This window comes from Aedes aegypti, chromosome 2 (genome assembly GCF_002204515.2).
Source record: "Aedes aegypti strain LVP_AGWG chromosome 2, AaegL5.0 Primary Assembly, whole genome shotgun sequence".
Classification (NCBI taxonomy): domain Eukaryota; kingdom Metazoa; phylum Arthropoda; class Insecta; order Diptera; family Culicidae; genus Aedes; species Aedes aegypti.
In genome coordinates, this window is record NC_035108.1 from 213,656,470 (window position 1) to 213,672,628 (window position 16,159).

General features: G+C 40.9%; 1 protein-coding gene across 2 annotated transcripts in view; it reads right to left on the reverse strand.

The window, feature by feature from the left end:
- Nucleotides 1-16,159, reverse strand: part of LOC5568335 (DNA-binding protein D-ETS-3) — a 306,381-nt gene that overhangs the window by 19,732 nt on the left and 270,490 nt on the right. For both annotated transcript variants that reach the window (XM_021843918.1, XM_021843916.1), the window contains exon 8: nt 2,383-2,588. In XM_021843918.1, coding sequence (XP_021699610.1) covers nt 2,383-2,588 — 206 coding nt within the window. The remainder of the gene's footprint in view (nt 1-2,382; nt 2,589-16,159) is intronic.

The window sequence follows — 16,159 nt, forward strand, 5'->3', positions numbered from 1 at the left end:
AACACAGTGGCGGCTGCTTTTGGTACACGGAATGATAAGCGATCCCAATCTTTGGAACATGATGACCAACATGGAGGTGCAAATAATGTCTGGCTTACAGCGCAACTGGCGAGAAGAGTAGCGAAACGAGCAGAGAGATGAACCGGAAGCCAACTCCCTGTTGATGAGAGGAGACCATTGGGCGCGATCAGAGTAGGCTACTTTGATCCTTCATCGGGGACTAGACGACTAGAACGAGAATAACGTAGTATCGGTAATAAATCGTCGTGGCGCATGTGAACTGGAACTCACCGTCAAACCGGAATTCCAGAACCGACCCTGACACTTGGCCGACCACCATCGAGTCGGAGTAGGCGTGATCCTCCTCCGGGGACTAGCTGAGTAGATCGCGAAACAATACCGGCAAATGATCATCGGGGCGCCTGTGAACCGGAAGTTTCCCTCCACCGGAATCGCAGGACCGACCACGGCATCTGCTCGGCCAGCTTTGGAGTAGGCTAAGGCCACCATTGGGGACTAGCTGAGTAGATCGCGGAACAGCACCGGCTAATGATCGTCGGGTCGCCTGTGAACCGGAAGTTTTCTTCCACCGGAATCGCAGGATCGACCTCGGCATCTGCCCGGATAGCATCATCGGTTCGGAATATCTTTCACCGCCGGGGAAACCTTCGTCGGAGTAGGATAGATCCACCGTCGGAGGCTATTCTGAGTAGTGCGAGCGTATCACCGGCTTCAGTCATCGGAGCGCCAGTGAACTGGAATCTCTGGGCCGACTTCGGCACTCTACCGGCCAACAACGGAATATGAACAACGCGTAACGTTACCGGGGAGATATTCCTCCGTCGAGGTACTCTTCATCGGAGTAGGCTAGCTTCACCGTCTAGAACTAAGCCGAGTAGTATCGATCCCTAAGAACCGTCGGCTTCGGGTAGTCGGTAGTCTACAGCTTGCGAACCGGAAGTCACCCCTAAACCCGAATCACTAGACCGACTTCGGCATCCAACCGGTCCGCCCGTAGAGCAGGACAAGCAGAAAAATGAAGTCAATCGCACCAACAAAACACAGTAGAATCCATCGAAAAAGTCTCACATGGCCCAGGCGTCAGCTCCAAAATCAAGCCCCAAAATGTGAGTGATGTTGAAGAGAAAAATTGCAGCCAGATCATATAGAGCAAGAGGTGTTGAAAAGGCGAAGAGGCATCAAAAAGCCCTCTGCCTCCTGAAGTAATACTATGAGGTAGTTCCAGGGGGACATCGGACTTGTAGCCCAAGCCAAAGAAAAGTGGCGTGGTACAGAGTTGTTTTCCCCCTCTGTTACCGCACTCGAGACGTGCATCCGCAGTAGACCGTCGAGTAATAGACCGTTATAGACCGTTAAGTGAGAACCACAGAGCCTAAACCCCATGTGCTCCTCAGATAGCCGAATTAGGTGAAAGTTTCTAGCTTTGCTAGAAGTGCGAAATTTATATAAATAAAAAAAAACATGTTCTACCTGTCCTACCAATTTCCTGCTCCACTGCTCACCAGCGTCGCTTGGTTGCAAAGTCTCAAGTCAGTTGGTTAACATAATGATAGTCCTTGAGGTATAGTACAACTTTGCCGTTGACACAACTTTTCTAAATAGTCTGGCCCCTGACACATCGTAAAATGAATGTTTCATTCTCACTAGCACCACCTGGTGGACACATATCGAATCTTTTAGTTAGAATAATGATATTCCTTAAGCTACTGAACAACTTTACCGAAGACGTCACCTTCCTAAGTGGTCAGGATCCTGAGATAACCGTAAAACAAAAGTTGCATACTCACTAGCGCTGCCTAGTGGCATAATTTAGAATCTCATGGCGTTTGTAATGATAGCGCTTGAGCTACTGATCAACTTCGCACAAGATGCCATCTTTCTAAGTAGTCAGGATCCTGAGATATCAGAAAAACAAAATGTCGATGCCACCTGCGGCGTCTGATGACAGAATTCCGCATTACAATGACCACCACATATTATCCCATAATCCACCGAATAATTTTGCTGAACATGAATACCCTTTATTTTGATTACTTTTTAAGAATTCGATCATTCATAAATTGAACCGTCGTAAAAAGAGGTTGGAGTGTACTAATAGAGGATTTTTACCGCACATTGTTATACCATACGAAATTTCACTGGGAACAAAACCTTTTCTAGAATTTATCTCTAAACTAATACGAACTAATTTGTAATAGAAAAACTATTCAGGAAGGATCAATGAATTTATAAAATATATAGTCCGTCAAATGAATCAGCCAGATAAACAAGAACAGGCCTTCTAGGGTTCAATTGTATGCTATGTATTATGAAATTTCGAAGGCGATATCTATTATGGTCTATAATGTTTCAGCTACTCACCGGAAGATGACGTCATGCTGTGGTGTGGGCTCATGAAGGAACTCAGCTTGGCCCCATGGTGGTACGGCGACATAAACAGGTCGCTTTGGTACTTGTAGGTCGGGTCGGTCTGGGGCTGCGTAGCCGCGGCTAGCCCCTGGAAGTCAAATTTGTATGCGTAACGCTTGCCGTGCACCTTGGTCATGATGTTCTTATCGTAGTAATATCTGTGGAAGAAGGAATAAAGAACAGAGAATGGCATTAAGCGAGGATAGACGTAAGAAAAGTGTCTCAATCAGGTACAATCGCCCGGTGCTGGGGGAGGTTGGCCGGTTTGTATCTACGAGTGTCCTGATTTTCCAGCCGTGATAAGCTACACGACATCGAGCTAATTTTCTTCGTTTTTGAATGGCGATTGTAACGAACCACAGGCACGCTCTTTCGCTACGGTCGGTCGAGAGAGAAGAACGTGGCAGTGGTGCTACCCTATTGTGGCATAAATTTGGTTGTTGTGGTCCTGTCAACCAATCGTCACAAGATCCACGTGCTTGATGGAAACAAAGGCAAGTCTGTTATTGCCGCTTCGAGCTGGAGGGAAAGGGAAAGGAAGGACACGTACGGACAAAAGAACTTAACCCTGTAGTACCCAACTCTAGCTTTAGACGGGGAATTTTGTGTCTTTTTTTGTAGCTTGGAAATAGAAAATAATTGAATGTTTGGATAAAACCTTGGATTACGCATATCAGAAAAGTTTTTTTATGGAATGCGAAATATTTTTTTATTTTTGTTATATGTTTGAAAATTATAATACTTTTATAATCTACAATTTACATTTTATATTTTTCTACATTTTTCTGTGATAGGTTGCACAGAAGAAGAGCCTGATGGCATTAAAATGACTTTTAAACACGCTTTTCACAGAAAGTGAAATGTGATTAAGAGAGAAAAAAATCATGTTTTCAAAAGTATCATAAAAATTTAAATTTTTATTATCATCAAAATCAGCATCCAGAAAGAAAACGATGAAAAATGATATTCAGACCGAAAATTAAAATTCGGAAATTAGAGGGTTAAAGGCACAACCGAAAAGAACATGGCAGTCTGGATGCGGTGATGAAAAGGCCGACGGTCCTTTTGCTACATTTGGCGACCGTGAAGCGAATAACTCTACCGATATTCTGTTTTGTTACCGTCGTCTGGTTCATTGTCACCGGTGACGCTATGTGACATCTTGACAGGCATCGCATGCTTCAACAGGAATGAAGGGAGACATTCAGGCAACCTCGATGTGTAGTACATTTTTTGTTGGCGGTATGGAAGGGGAAATGCACCTTAAACGCTTTAAGGTGAAGAGGAATCAAAGTCGAACCTCAAATCTTCAAGAACACAAATGGAGAGTAAAACATCGGTTCAAGCTAAAAACTTTTTAAATTGGTCACTGTCGATGAATGACTATTCGATCAACTTTTCAGCTTGAACGGATGTGCGGATCTCAAGATTTGTGATCTTGAAAGTTTAAGGTGTTGTTTTGTTTCTTCTTCACCACCCAAATCTTCATGTAAAGTCATTGACAAAAGTAGGTATCTTGATGCGGGTTTTTCATACAAAATGATCAAGTTTGGGATGTCTTTATTTCCAATTCTGGTACTCTGAATGGGCTGAAATTTAAATGACGAACTACATTTAATCTGTAGTGAATTCCCGCAAACAATATTTTTCAGGATTTTTGTATGCTCTTGGCTTTAGAAACCCCTTCGAAACTCTTTGAAAAATGGCAACAATGAAATTAATGGGAATGCAACATTTAGTTGTACGTAATGTCTTTGATAATTTTTGGAAGAAAGTTTAATTACACTAAAACCTCAATTTACGAAATCATATAACGTAAATTCAATTTACGTAACTTTTTTTATGAAGTTTGTTGGCAGTTCTAGATTTAATTGAAAATATTTTCTTATACTAAATTCGGTTTTCATTCATCACTAAGATTGCCGAAATTTTAAACCGATTTTTGAAAATGTATTATTTCGAAAACATTAAAAGAAGGCTTTCCTAAACATGTTTTGTTATTCTTGTGTAATTAAATTACTTTGGTGGCTATATTACTTAACGATGAATGCCTACTTCATAAAATGCCCAGACAACCAAAACGTACGTATATCAAAATGCTTTTTGCGTTATGCGAGGCTTACAAAATTTCATATCTTATACATGAAAAGGCCTGGTACGTGCATGAATTATGTGATGAATAATATCATACAATGTGAGTGTATACATTTTCTACCAAACTAATCTGTGATCTTATGTGACTTAACTTATGATAATAAATGTAGAATTGCCAGCTGCTACGGATTGATTCGACTTACTAGGTACGAGTGCACGGTACGAAACAAAATATACACATGAACTCAGAAAATGGCGTTTTAGGTGAGGCAACTTATAAATCTGACGATTTCATCCACCGTGTTTTGCAGGTTTGAAGTAATTTGTATGAATAAACGAGTTATTACGTGAACTTCCATGCGACTTCTTGTTGTCTGGGCGAACAGTCCTTAATAATGTTAATGTTTAATACACAAAAACTGTTTTACATAAAAATGTTTATTTTTCACAGTAATACATCTCCTTTAAACAAATCAACACCCGTCTTCAGAAGAGAGCACTCAGTAACACACATAATGTGAGCAATGTGCACGCATTCATCCACTTGAGAAACGTAAATATCCCAAATCGTTGACAATTCGAATGCTCTCGGTAAAGCCGTCGAGCAAACCGTGGAGGGGACAGCAGGCAATTTTCGCGTCTCTATTGCCTCGGCTATGAACACAGAAGTACACATTTGCATTCATCCATTCATGGATGGCTGCCAATGACACATCGCACTTGCCACACCATCAAACTGGCAAAAGTGACAGAGGACTGAAAGAGTTGCTATATAGCCTTTTCAAATCGTATGCGAATGTGGAGTGATAGTCCTCTGTCGTTTGATGGATTTTGCATATTCCGCTGGCAATTATCTTGTTCAGCTCGAAAGTGTTTTGGGGGTGCTGGTTGGAGGTGTTCCAGACGTAATTCGAAACACGGATGACTGTTGATGTGTACGTTTCGTGTTGATTCAAACCATACTAAATTCAGATTTTGTGATAAAAAGTGAATAAATTTGATCGAACAAATTTTCAAGAGCACCAATCTATAGAACTAGACAACCGCTTGTGCTGAATATTTAACTCACTGGTGGTAACCAATCGATCAAATATTAACCATTTTTTCACAGGTTCTCAAAAAAAAATATAGTTTAAGCATCCATGTCGATATCTGTCATTGGTGATCTTGTTTTAAAAGATATTTCGATGTTCCTTGGGGACCGACATTCTCCATATAAAATGTCTTTGAGGGCCATTTTGTTTTACGTCAATTTATCAAAAAAAAAAAATAAATAAAATGTGGGCTAGGTGATAAGGAGCTACTCTGAAAAAAATCATAAAAACCGGTTAAGTATTCTAGGAGATATATAAAAATTACGATATGATGTTGTTTGAAGTTTTCAAGCTCTTTATTTGGCCAGCGTGGTACCAGACACATGGATGCCCATTACTCAAAGACGGCTGCATCTAATTACTTCATACTTTCACAACATACTTCCATTAATGTATTGTTCCGAAGAGTGATTATCACAAAACGATAAAAATTATATAGCCTGAGATATTTACGTGGGTTATGGCTACGCGTCGGTCCTCCTATGAATTTCGGAATGTCTCAGGATCAAGGTGACCAATGATTCTCAGGATCCAGTTGACACAGATTCTAAGACTAGAAGAGTTTTTTGAGAGCTTGCGTAAAAATGGTGCAAAAAAAATTCCACAAACAAAAAAGTTATCGAGGTTTCTATATTGTTATTGCGGTAAAAAATAAAGCAGCCGATATAATCGATGAGAAAGGGTAAAATAAAAAAAATGATTTTTCAACCTGAGTCGGGGAAAGTGTGCCAAATATTTAGGGAAAGAAGATCACCAGTGTGAAACGCACCAAATCGTGCAGAGCAACCTGGAGCGAAGCAAACAATCCGATCGGATTTTGTGAGGATCCATCAAACTTCTTGCACCTGAAGCAACTCTCAATCCGATTCTATGACATTTCCCGGAATGACCCATTTCCCGGAAACCTATTTCCCGGAATGCCACTTCCCGGAATGAACCATGTGAAATATGTGAAATTTGTGTGTGAAATCATTTGTGTGTAATCATGTAATGGTGTTAAATTAAGCAGCCTTCTCGTCAAAACATTTTTCTTTCGGTATAATTTGAAAGAACGGCAAATGTTTAAAAGAAGGCTGATTATCTATGAAAATGACAGAAGCTATAATTGGAATCCATGTTGATCGATTTGTTTATCACTTTGAACGTTATTATTTGTTCTTATGGCATAACTTGAAAGAACAGCATATGTATGAAAGAAGGGCAATTATCTAATGAATATATAGACAGTATGGACAATAATAACTCTACCAGCCGAATGTTTCCTCACAGACTGCACATAGTACCATGGTAGAGGTTTTGAATGTCTTCAGATTATTTAGTCTTAAAGTAAGTCTACAGTTATAAACTTTTGAAGGGATATGAGATCTAGAAATTTTGTCTACATGAAACATAAACAGACTAAACTGAACTTTCAATAGGAGTGTTTGAAAAAAAAAAATCCTACCTGTAAAAATTCTCGATCTTGTAAAAAAAATATTCCAACACTTAGCCTCGCTTACTAATAGAAAATATGACGGATAGAATCATTACAACTACAAATATTTTTTTCAGATGATTCACTGGAATATGTCTCATTAATGTGCTACTGAATAATCCGCTAAAATTGCTTTTCAAAACAGAATATCTACCATTTTCTTCGATTTCTGTTCAGCCAGAGTGAACTGAGAGCTTACATGGAAAATATGTGATTATTTTCTCGAATATTCTATCTTGGCTTGTTTATTTGGTCGGTGGTCAGACAAAATGAACCAGGTGATATTTCGGTGTTCTAAAGATGCGTTAAGAACTCCATAAGTTCTGATTTTTTCTATGCAACTTTGACATAGATGTATCATCAAATAAATAAGTGAATAATCATTATCACATTATCACAACATATAATGCAAATATTTTGACATATCGAATGCTTGGGGTACGTTTTTCTAAAATCATTAAAAAACACTTGGTCTTGTCTTTCTATACACCGACCATTTCTTAGCTGCGACAATCTAATGGATATTTACAAAGTATTCTTGAAACTTGTCACATTGTTTTCATGATTCTGATATAAATTTACTATAAAAAAGTGGTCCAAAGCCATCTCAAACGACGGTTCATCAGGGCCACCAAGAGTTTGCATATGAGTTGTTTTGAGTAATACATGTTATAATGAATATCACAATCAATCACTATCACTATCAATATCAATCAATTTTTGTTTAATCGAAATATGGTACGTGAAACTGTACAATTGCCCCAAAACAATTGGTCCCTTATAAAAATTATTTTCAAGACCATTTTCACCCAGCCAATCTGTATCTTGCGCACAGCCCCTCCAACTTTTTTGACGTCGATTATTTCAATTATTCTTGAATATCTTTCTGGGAAACGGGGTATTCCGGGAAATGGGTCATTCTGAGAAATGTCTTTCCGGGAACACGAGTATTTTACATTTTTTTTTCTAGAAAATTGAACTTTGAAAATCTGCCTAATACGTCTAAATGTATGCTATTTTCCTTGATATAAGCACATTATTTGAGAATAAACGGTTTTATGAGCAAAACACTATACTTGCTATGCTGTATGATATCAAAAATGAGTTCAGTAGTTCATACTTAAGCTTACACAATATTTTCAACACTCAAAGTTGTCATGTAGGCATAGCACCAGTGGATTGTTTAGCACCGACATTTTCAACTGTATTGCTTACACCTTCAAAAAGTGTGAATATTGAATATGCAAAACTGACCCTAAAAGAAATGAAATACAGTCAAACCTCCATGAGTCGATATTGAAGGGACCATCGACTCATGGAAATATCGAGGCATGGAACAGCTATTCTTTGGAAAGCTGTTTGAGGGGACCATCATAGTAACCATGATTTTATGTTTTTAGTATGGTTCCATGAGTCGATATCGAGTAATGGAACATCGACTCATGGAGGGATGACTGTAGTTCAAAATCATCACATTGAATGTCTGTGGTGCCAACGAATCCTTCAGCAACCTTGGGAGGAAATGTTTTTTGGTACCGACCTGATCAAATGCGCCCCAGTGATCAATTTGCCCCGGATTACGGTACTTGGGTATCTCCCTGACTTTTCCGTTGACGCTCACAAGTTTCCACTCCACGCTTCTACGGGTCGAACGATGACAAAGAACGCCAGCTAAGAGTTGCGTACTTAGCTGGTAGCAGGCTTTTTCCTTGCTCTTGATTTAAGGTTACACGGGAGACTGTGTTATTTTCCCTATCTTTTGTCTCACTCTAACAATTCTCATCAAAACTTTGCAGAAGCAAATCTCGAGTTTTAGTGAACCGTTAAAGCTGAAAATTAAATGGGTTGTGCACTACTTATACAGAATTACATGATCAATTTTTCACATCGATATATGGAGCAATACTTGAGATTTGTTCAGTCAATTGAATAGGGTGACTATATTGACGTCCCGTGCGGCCTTAACATCATTCTCTTCATTTCCACGATCAGCTACAAAAAAGAAACGATTTTACCCACACACAAACTGAGCGTCCGTGCGGGATGAAGAGTTTAAACATTTGTGTTTGCTTATTTTCATTCTTACAATTGTACACGGAAAGAAACATTCAGAACCGAGAGAGCTGCACCTTCCCAATGGGGGTAGTTTGGCCCAATGAGCCACATTTGGGGAATGCATCATTCTCAAGCTTGGGTTGAATGAACTCAATTTTGGGTTGAATCAAACCAAATTTGAGAAATTTTTTCTTATAGCTTCAAAGGCAAAGTACCTAATAAAGGCCTTAGAGATTTAGCCAAATTTAGGTTATTGGTGGAAGGTTAGACGAGCACTTCCAAACAGCTCTTCGTTGTCTCTTTGCAGCTCTTTGGGGTGGTACACCCCCCCCCCTTGTCACGCTTTTTGTATGAGTCCTCTAAAAAATTGTAAGGCTTGTCACGCTATGCCAGACCTCCTCCCCCCTTTGGAGCGTGACAAAATTTGTGTACGACCCCTTTATCCAAAAGGGCAAAGCAAGAAATACTGAATTGCGAACAACTAAATCCAAGATGATGCGAATAACATAGAAGATAATGAGACCCGAAACAATCTACAGACCAACGCGACGAAATAAGGATTACGATTGAAAACTTGGAACATGGAACTGCAAGTCACTTGGTTTCGCAGGTTGTCTATGAAGTCTATGAAAAACTACATCCACGTAACTTCGATATCGTAGCACTGCAGGAACTTTGTTGGACTGGACAGAAGGTGTGGAAAAGCGGACATCGAGCGAATTCCTTTACCTAAGATATAGCACCGCAAATGAGCTAGGAACTGGCTTCATAGTGTTGGGCAAGATGCGGCAACGCGTTATCGGTATGGTAGTCCAAAGCAGCTTCTTCTCCCGCAAAGATATCCATAAGGTCACCTGAAGATCACCCGATAATCTAACCGAGAACCAAATCGACCTCGTTCTAATCGACGGAAAATTCTTCTTTGACATCACCAATGTTAGCACATACCGCAGTACGAATATAGATTCGGACCACTACCTAGTTGCTGTATGTATGCTTTCAAAACTTTCAACGGTGACCAACTCGCGTTGAAGCTGAACGTCACGGCTCAACATCGAGCGGCTTCGGGACTCAGACGTAGCCCAAGAACACGCGCGTCAGTTGGAAGTGGCCCTACCAACGGAAGAGCAGCTTGGCGCCGCCATGCTCGAAGACAGCTGGAGGCACATAAGATCCGCCATAGAACCGAATCGAATGGAGACGTCGTCTAGGTACAGTAAAGGCCACCCAGGCATTAGCCAGGATCATATAGGTCTCCTCAGGAGCACGTTACTGCGTCGTGGTCACGAAAGATGTGAAGAACGCGTTCAACAGCGCCAGCTGGGAGGACATTGCCACAGCGCTGCACAGAGTGCGGGTTCCCGACTACTTGTGCCAGATTTTGAAGAGCTACTTCCAAAACCGTGTACTAAGGTATGAAACCGACGCCCACAAGGTTCCATACTGAGACCAATGCTGTGTAATGCGATGTACGACGGAATCCTATCGCTGGAGCTACCGAAGGGGGTCGAGATTGGCGGTTTCGCCGATGACGTCGTCCTAACACGGTGCACGGTAAGATCCCTGTCGGGCATGCCATAGCATCACAGCAAAAGCTGAAACACCTTGACGTAATGCTAGACGATCGGCTGAACTTCAACAGTCACGTCGATTATGCATGCGAGAATGCGGCGAAGACGAGCAATGCACTCACAAGACTTATGTCCGACATAGGTGGCCCTAGAAGCAGTACATAAGAGGCGTCTTCTGGCTGTTCTATCAACAACGCTACTAAGATACGATGCGTCAGCCTGGGCGCGGCACTACAGATCAAGCGGAATCGGGATAAATAATAATGTCTAGCTTACAGCGCACCTGGCGAGCAGAGCCGCACGCGAAACGAAACGCAGAGAGCAGCGCTTGACGAACTAGCGTTACGTATTATTAATAATAAGTCGTCGATGCGCCTGTGAACCGGTAGGTACCCTCCAACCGGAATTGCAGAACCGACCCTGACACTTGGCCGACCACCATCGAGTCGGAGTAGGCTAGATCCTCCGCCGGGGACTAGCTGAGTAGGTCGCGAAACAGCACCGGCAAATGGTCGTCGGGACGCCTGTGAACCGGAAGTTTCCCTCCACCGGAATCGCAGGATTGACCTCGACATCTGCCTAGATAGCAACGGTTCGGAACACCTTCCGCCGCCGGGGAAATCTTCGTCGGGGTAGGATAGATCCACCGTCCGAAGCCATCCTCCAACCGGAATCTCTGGGTCGACTTCGACACTCTATCGGCCAACAACGGAGAATAAAAAACGCGTAACGTTACCGGTTTCGGGAGATATTCTTCCGTGGAGAGTACATCGGTGTAGGCTAGCTTCACAGTCCAGAACTATGCTGAGTAGTATCGATCACGACGAACCGCCAGCTTTGGGTTGTCGGGGCGTTCGCGAACCGGAAGTAACCCTTTATCCGGAATCACAAGACCGACCTCGGCATCCAACCGGTCCGCCCGTAGAGCATGAAAGAGCAGAAAAATGAAGTCAAACGCACCAACGAAACACAGTAGCATCCATCGAAAAAAGTCTCACATGGACCAGGCGTGTGGTCAGCCCCGAAATGTGAGTGACGTTGAAGAGACAATTTGCAGCCTGATCGAATGGAGCAAGAGGTGACGAAAAGGCGTAGAGGCATCAACAAGCCCTCTACCTCCTGATGCCATGAGGTAGTTCCAGAGGGACATCGGGCTTGTAGTCCAAGCCAAAGAAAAGTGGCGTGGTACTGAGACGTGGATCCTCAGTAGACTGTTGAATAATAGACTGTAATGAACCGTTAAGTGAGAACCACAGAACCTAAACCCCATGTTCTCCTCAGGTAGCCGGGTTAGGTTATTATTATTATTATTTATTAACGACACTTTACCCTCGTCAGGGCATTCGTGTCGGCATAATAAGGTTAGGTGGAAGTTTCTAGCTTTGCTAGAAGTGCGAAAATTCTTTAAAAAAATAAACAAAAACCCAGACTTTACCCTGACAGGTAAAGTAAGTACGGTGCCTCTTGAGCTACGGCCGCTGATTCTTCCGGGTCTTTTATTCTTTTCCCGCTGTTTCTGCTCATATCGTAAGTTCCTTTTATTCTCGTTCAGCAACTACAACGGCAGACAATAAATTCATCACCAAGGTGCGTGATCGAGTGGTGGCCATCAAGAAGATCGGGATCGATGGTTGATTCTTCAACATTAGCATAACGTGCATTGTTCGCACTCCGATAGCATTATTGATGGTAAGGATCCATTTTATACGCAGCTCGAATGCGAGTACAACTATCCAAACCATGACGGTTAAATCATCATAGGAGTTGTGAACACTCAGGTTGGTCAGGATGATGAGTCTAGACCGATTTTTACGCTTTTCTTTTCTGTCATTGAAAGTGAAGCTTTATTATTTGTGTATCTTGAGTATTTGATCATTTAACCCTTCTTCAGAGAAATTCGGTAAGTGTAGAACTAGCCCTCGTGCGTTAAAATACACTCAAATAAAGATTTAAAAAAAAAAAAAAAAAAAAAAGAGAAATTCGGTGAATAAATAAATAAAACATACATTTACAGAGAAACAACATCAAAACGGAGCCTTTCCTTGCAACAATGTTGCACTGCTAGCGTTAGATGATAACATCATTCCAAAACTTAATGCCAACTTCATGGCAACGTTGCTTCGTCGATACACGTCAAATCACGTTTCTTTTTTCTGACGGCACATGAGCAATCGAGAAACGAATCGGAATCCCAGAAAACGATTCCAAAAATATTCCAAGCCTAGACGTTAAATGCATGTAATTTCAATACTCCAAATGACGTCGGACGTTTCTGAAATGGATTCTCAAAATGGTTTAAGCTGCACATAGACCAGATGGAGACAGTTGGGGAATGACGAGAAAGCTCCCCGTGCCATCAATGTTGTTTTCCAAACGTTCATCGATTTCATCGCGCATTCACAACCCCTAGATAGACATACGGATAGGTGGAGGACTTTATTTTTCGGTACGATTCTCAGGACTGTCATGCACCAAGGTGAGTTATCCGCCACCAATCGACGGCCGGCAAATCGAAAAATAGAATTTCTACAGCCACGGCTGTTATCAGAGCGATTGCAGCGATGTGCGATATTGGCGTCTTCTGTCGAATGTTTCGCATGCACGTCACGTGTGCTGTCTTTTGCGCCATTCGATGAGATTTTTTTTTAACCTTACTTATACCGGACCAATGCAAGAGAACAAATAGCAATCCGAAAGATTGAATACATTTGGAAACTCAAATTACGAACTAGATCGGAGATCGTAAATTGAATCAGCCCATATAACGAGGTTTCACCTGTGTTGAGTGTGTTCGTGAGAATTTTTTTTTTAATTTCAAGAAACTTGTACATAAAAGTCAGATTTATCCTGATACTGAAGCTCAAGCATATTATAGGTGGATAGATATTTTTTTCGTTCCATTGGAATTGGTCAGAGTATTAAAACGTGTTTTAGAGAACGTTGGTTGTCCATTTTACCGCACCTTCACTATCATCAGCGCAGCGTTTTGCATCGATGGCGGGTAGTACACAAAGAAGGAGCTCTCACTGCGGGAAATTACCTCTCAATACAGGGCGTCAGCTTTTCAATGTGCTCACACATGTGAGCAACTATTCTGGATTTTTCCAACATTTTGAAATGTGAACGCAAAAACTGTGGAACTGAACGTTCTGAATATCGATAGGTAATTGGTCCCTCGATTTAGGTGCTGATATGCATGGTGCGTTCCATAGCGAAAACAAAAACTAGAATGATCAGCATGTGTTCTACATGTGTCTTAGTTCAAATTTTTAACAGCGGAAACAGAATATGAAGGCATGGATTTGTACATTCTAATTTGTACTACAATTTTTATCTATGTAGTAAACATTGTTCCGCCTCCTATCACAATCCAAATAGTTCCTCAGCTAATAATCCAATTTCTTATCGACAATCAAGGACGATAATTGTCTGTTCTTCTGATTATTACCGAATAAAAATCCCATTACTCGAACCATGAACAGAGCCCACAGTGGATCACCAAAAACGAAAAGTGAATCACAGCATGGCACAGATTGGCGAGGAGTAGCAAATATCCCACTTTTACTGCGACCACACAGCGGGCATCCTTCTGGCAAGGCAAATTTGGCACATGTTTTGATGGAAAAGGCCCTCGCCCTAGTCAAACGATTGAGGCTGGCAAATAGGTAGTGGTGGGCGGTGATCGTTAAAGACAATTTGATTTACTGTGATGTTTTCTTTTGTCCCGATGCTCTGGACGAAGTCATTACAGATGATACTGCGTGTCTTTTCTGCGTGGATATTCCATCTTTAAGAGGGTGCTGGGGATTGGATTTTGTGGGCAAATAAAGAAACAGATCGAAGGGGACAGCCATAGAGGCAAGTCTCGTTCGTTACGGCTAATTCGAGATGAATGGAATAAATTGAGTGAAAATTGCAATAAAAATGACATGAAACGGCATGCCCAGTGAATTATGTAGGTCAATTGTTTCGAAACAGTATCGAATGAGTTAAGGGACTGTCAAAAAGTGCAGAGCTGAGAAAACGATTTGAAGTTTCGTTATAATTAATAGTACTGATGAAGATTCTATCTACTTTATGAATTCCAAAACCGGAAAACAAACACAATATTCACTTGTGTGTTCCTTTTTCTATAACTATATTCCGAACGAAGATTTTCGAAAATTGGAAAGCTTTTTTTATTATTTACTTTTGAATGTTGAGATACATTTTTTAAGATTCCCGAGATTGGATTTGGATTGGATTTGGATTGGATTTGGATTGGATTTGGATTGGATTTGGATTGGATTTGGATTGGATTTGGATTGGATTTGGAATGGATTTGGATTGGATTTGGATTGGATTTGGATTGGATTTGGATTGGATTTGGATTGGATTTGGATTGGATTTGGATTGGATTTGGATTGGATTTGGATTGGATTTGGATTGGATTGGATTTGGATTGGATTTGGATTGGATTTGGATTGGATTTGGATTGGATTTGGATTGGATTTGGATTGGATTTGGATTGGATTTGGATTGGATTTGGATTGGATTTGGATTGGATTTGGATTGGATTTGGATTGGATTTGGATTGGATTTGGATTGGATTTGGATTGGATTTGGATTGGATTTGGATTGGATTTGGATTGGATTTGGATTGGATTTGGATTGGATTTGGATTGGATTTGGATTGGATTTGGATTGGATTTGGATTGGATTTGGATTGGATTTGGATTGGATTTGGATTGGATTTGGATTGGATTTGGATTGGATTTGGATTGGATTTGGATTGGATTTGGATTGGATTTGGATTGGATTTGGATTGGATTTGGATTGGATTTGGATTGGATTTGGATTGGATTTGGATTGGATTTGGATTGGATTTGGATTGGATTTGGATTGGATTTGGATTGGATTTGGATTGGATTTGGATTGGATTGGATTTGGATTGGATTTGGATTGGATTTGGATTGGATTTGGATTGGATTTGGATTGGATTTGGATTGGATTTGGATTGGATTTGGATTGGATTTGGATTGGATTTGGATTGGATTTGGATTGGATTTGGATTGGATTTGGATTGGATTTGGATTGGATTTGGATTGGATTTGGATTGGATTTGGATTGGATTTGGATTGGATTTGGATTGGATTGGATTTGGATTGGATTTGGATTGGATTTGGATTGGATTTGGATTGGATTTGGATTGGATTTGGATTGGATTTGGATTGGATTTGGATTGGATTTGGATTGGATTTGGATTGGATTTGGATTGGATTGGATTGGATTTGGATTGGATTTGGATTGGATTTGGATTGGATTTGGATTGGATTGGATTTGGATTGGATTTGGATTGGATTTGGATTGGATTTGGATTGGATTTGGATTGGATTTGGATTGGATTTGGATTGGATTTGGATTGGATTTGGATTGGATTTGGATTGGATTTGGATTGGATT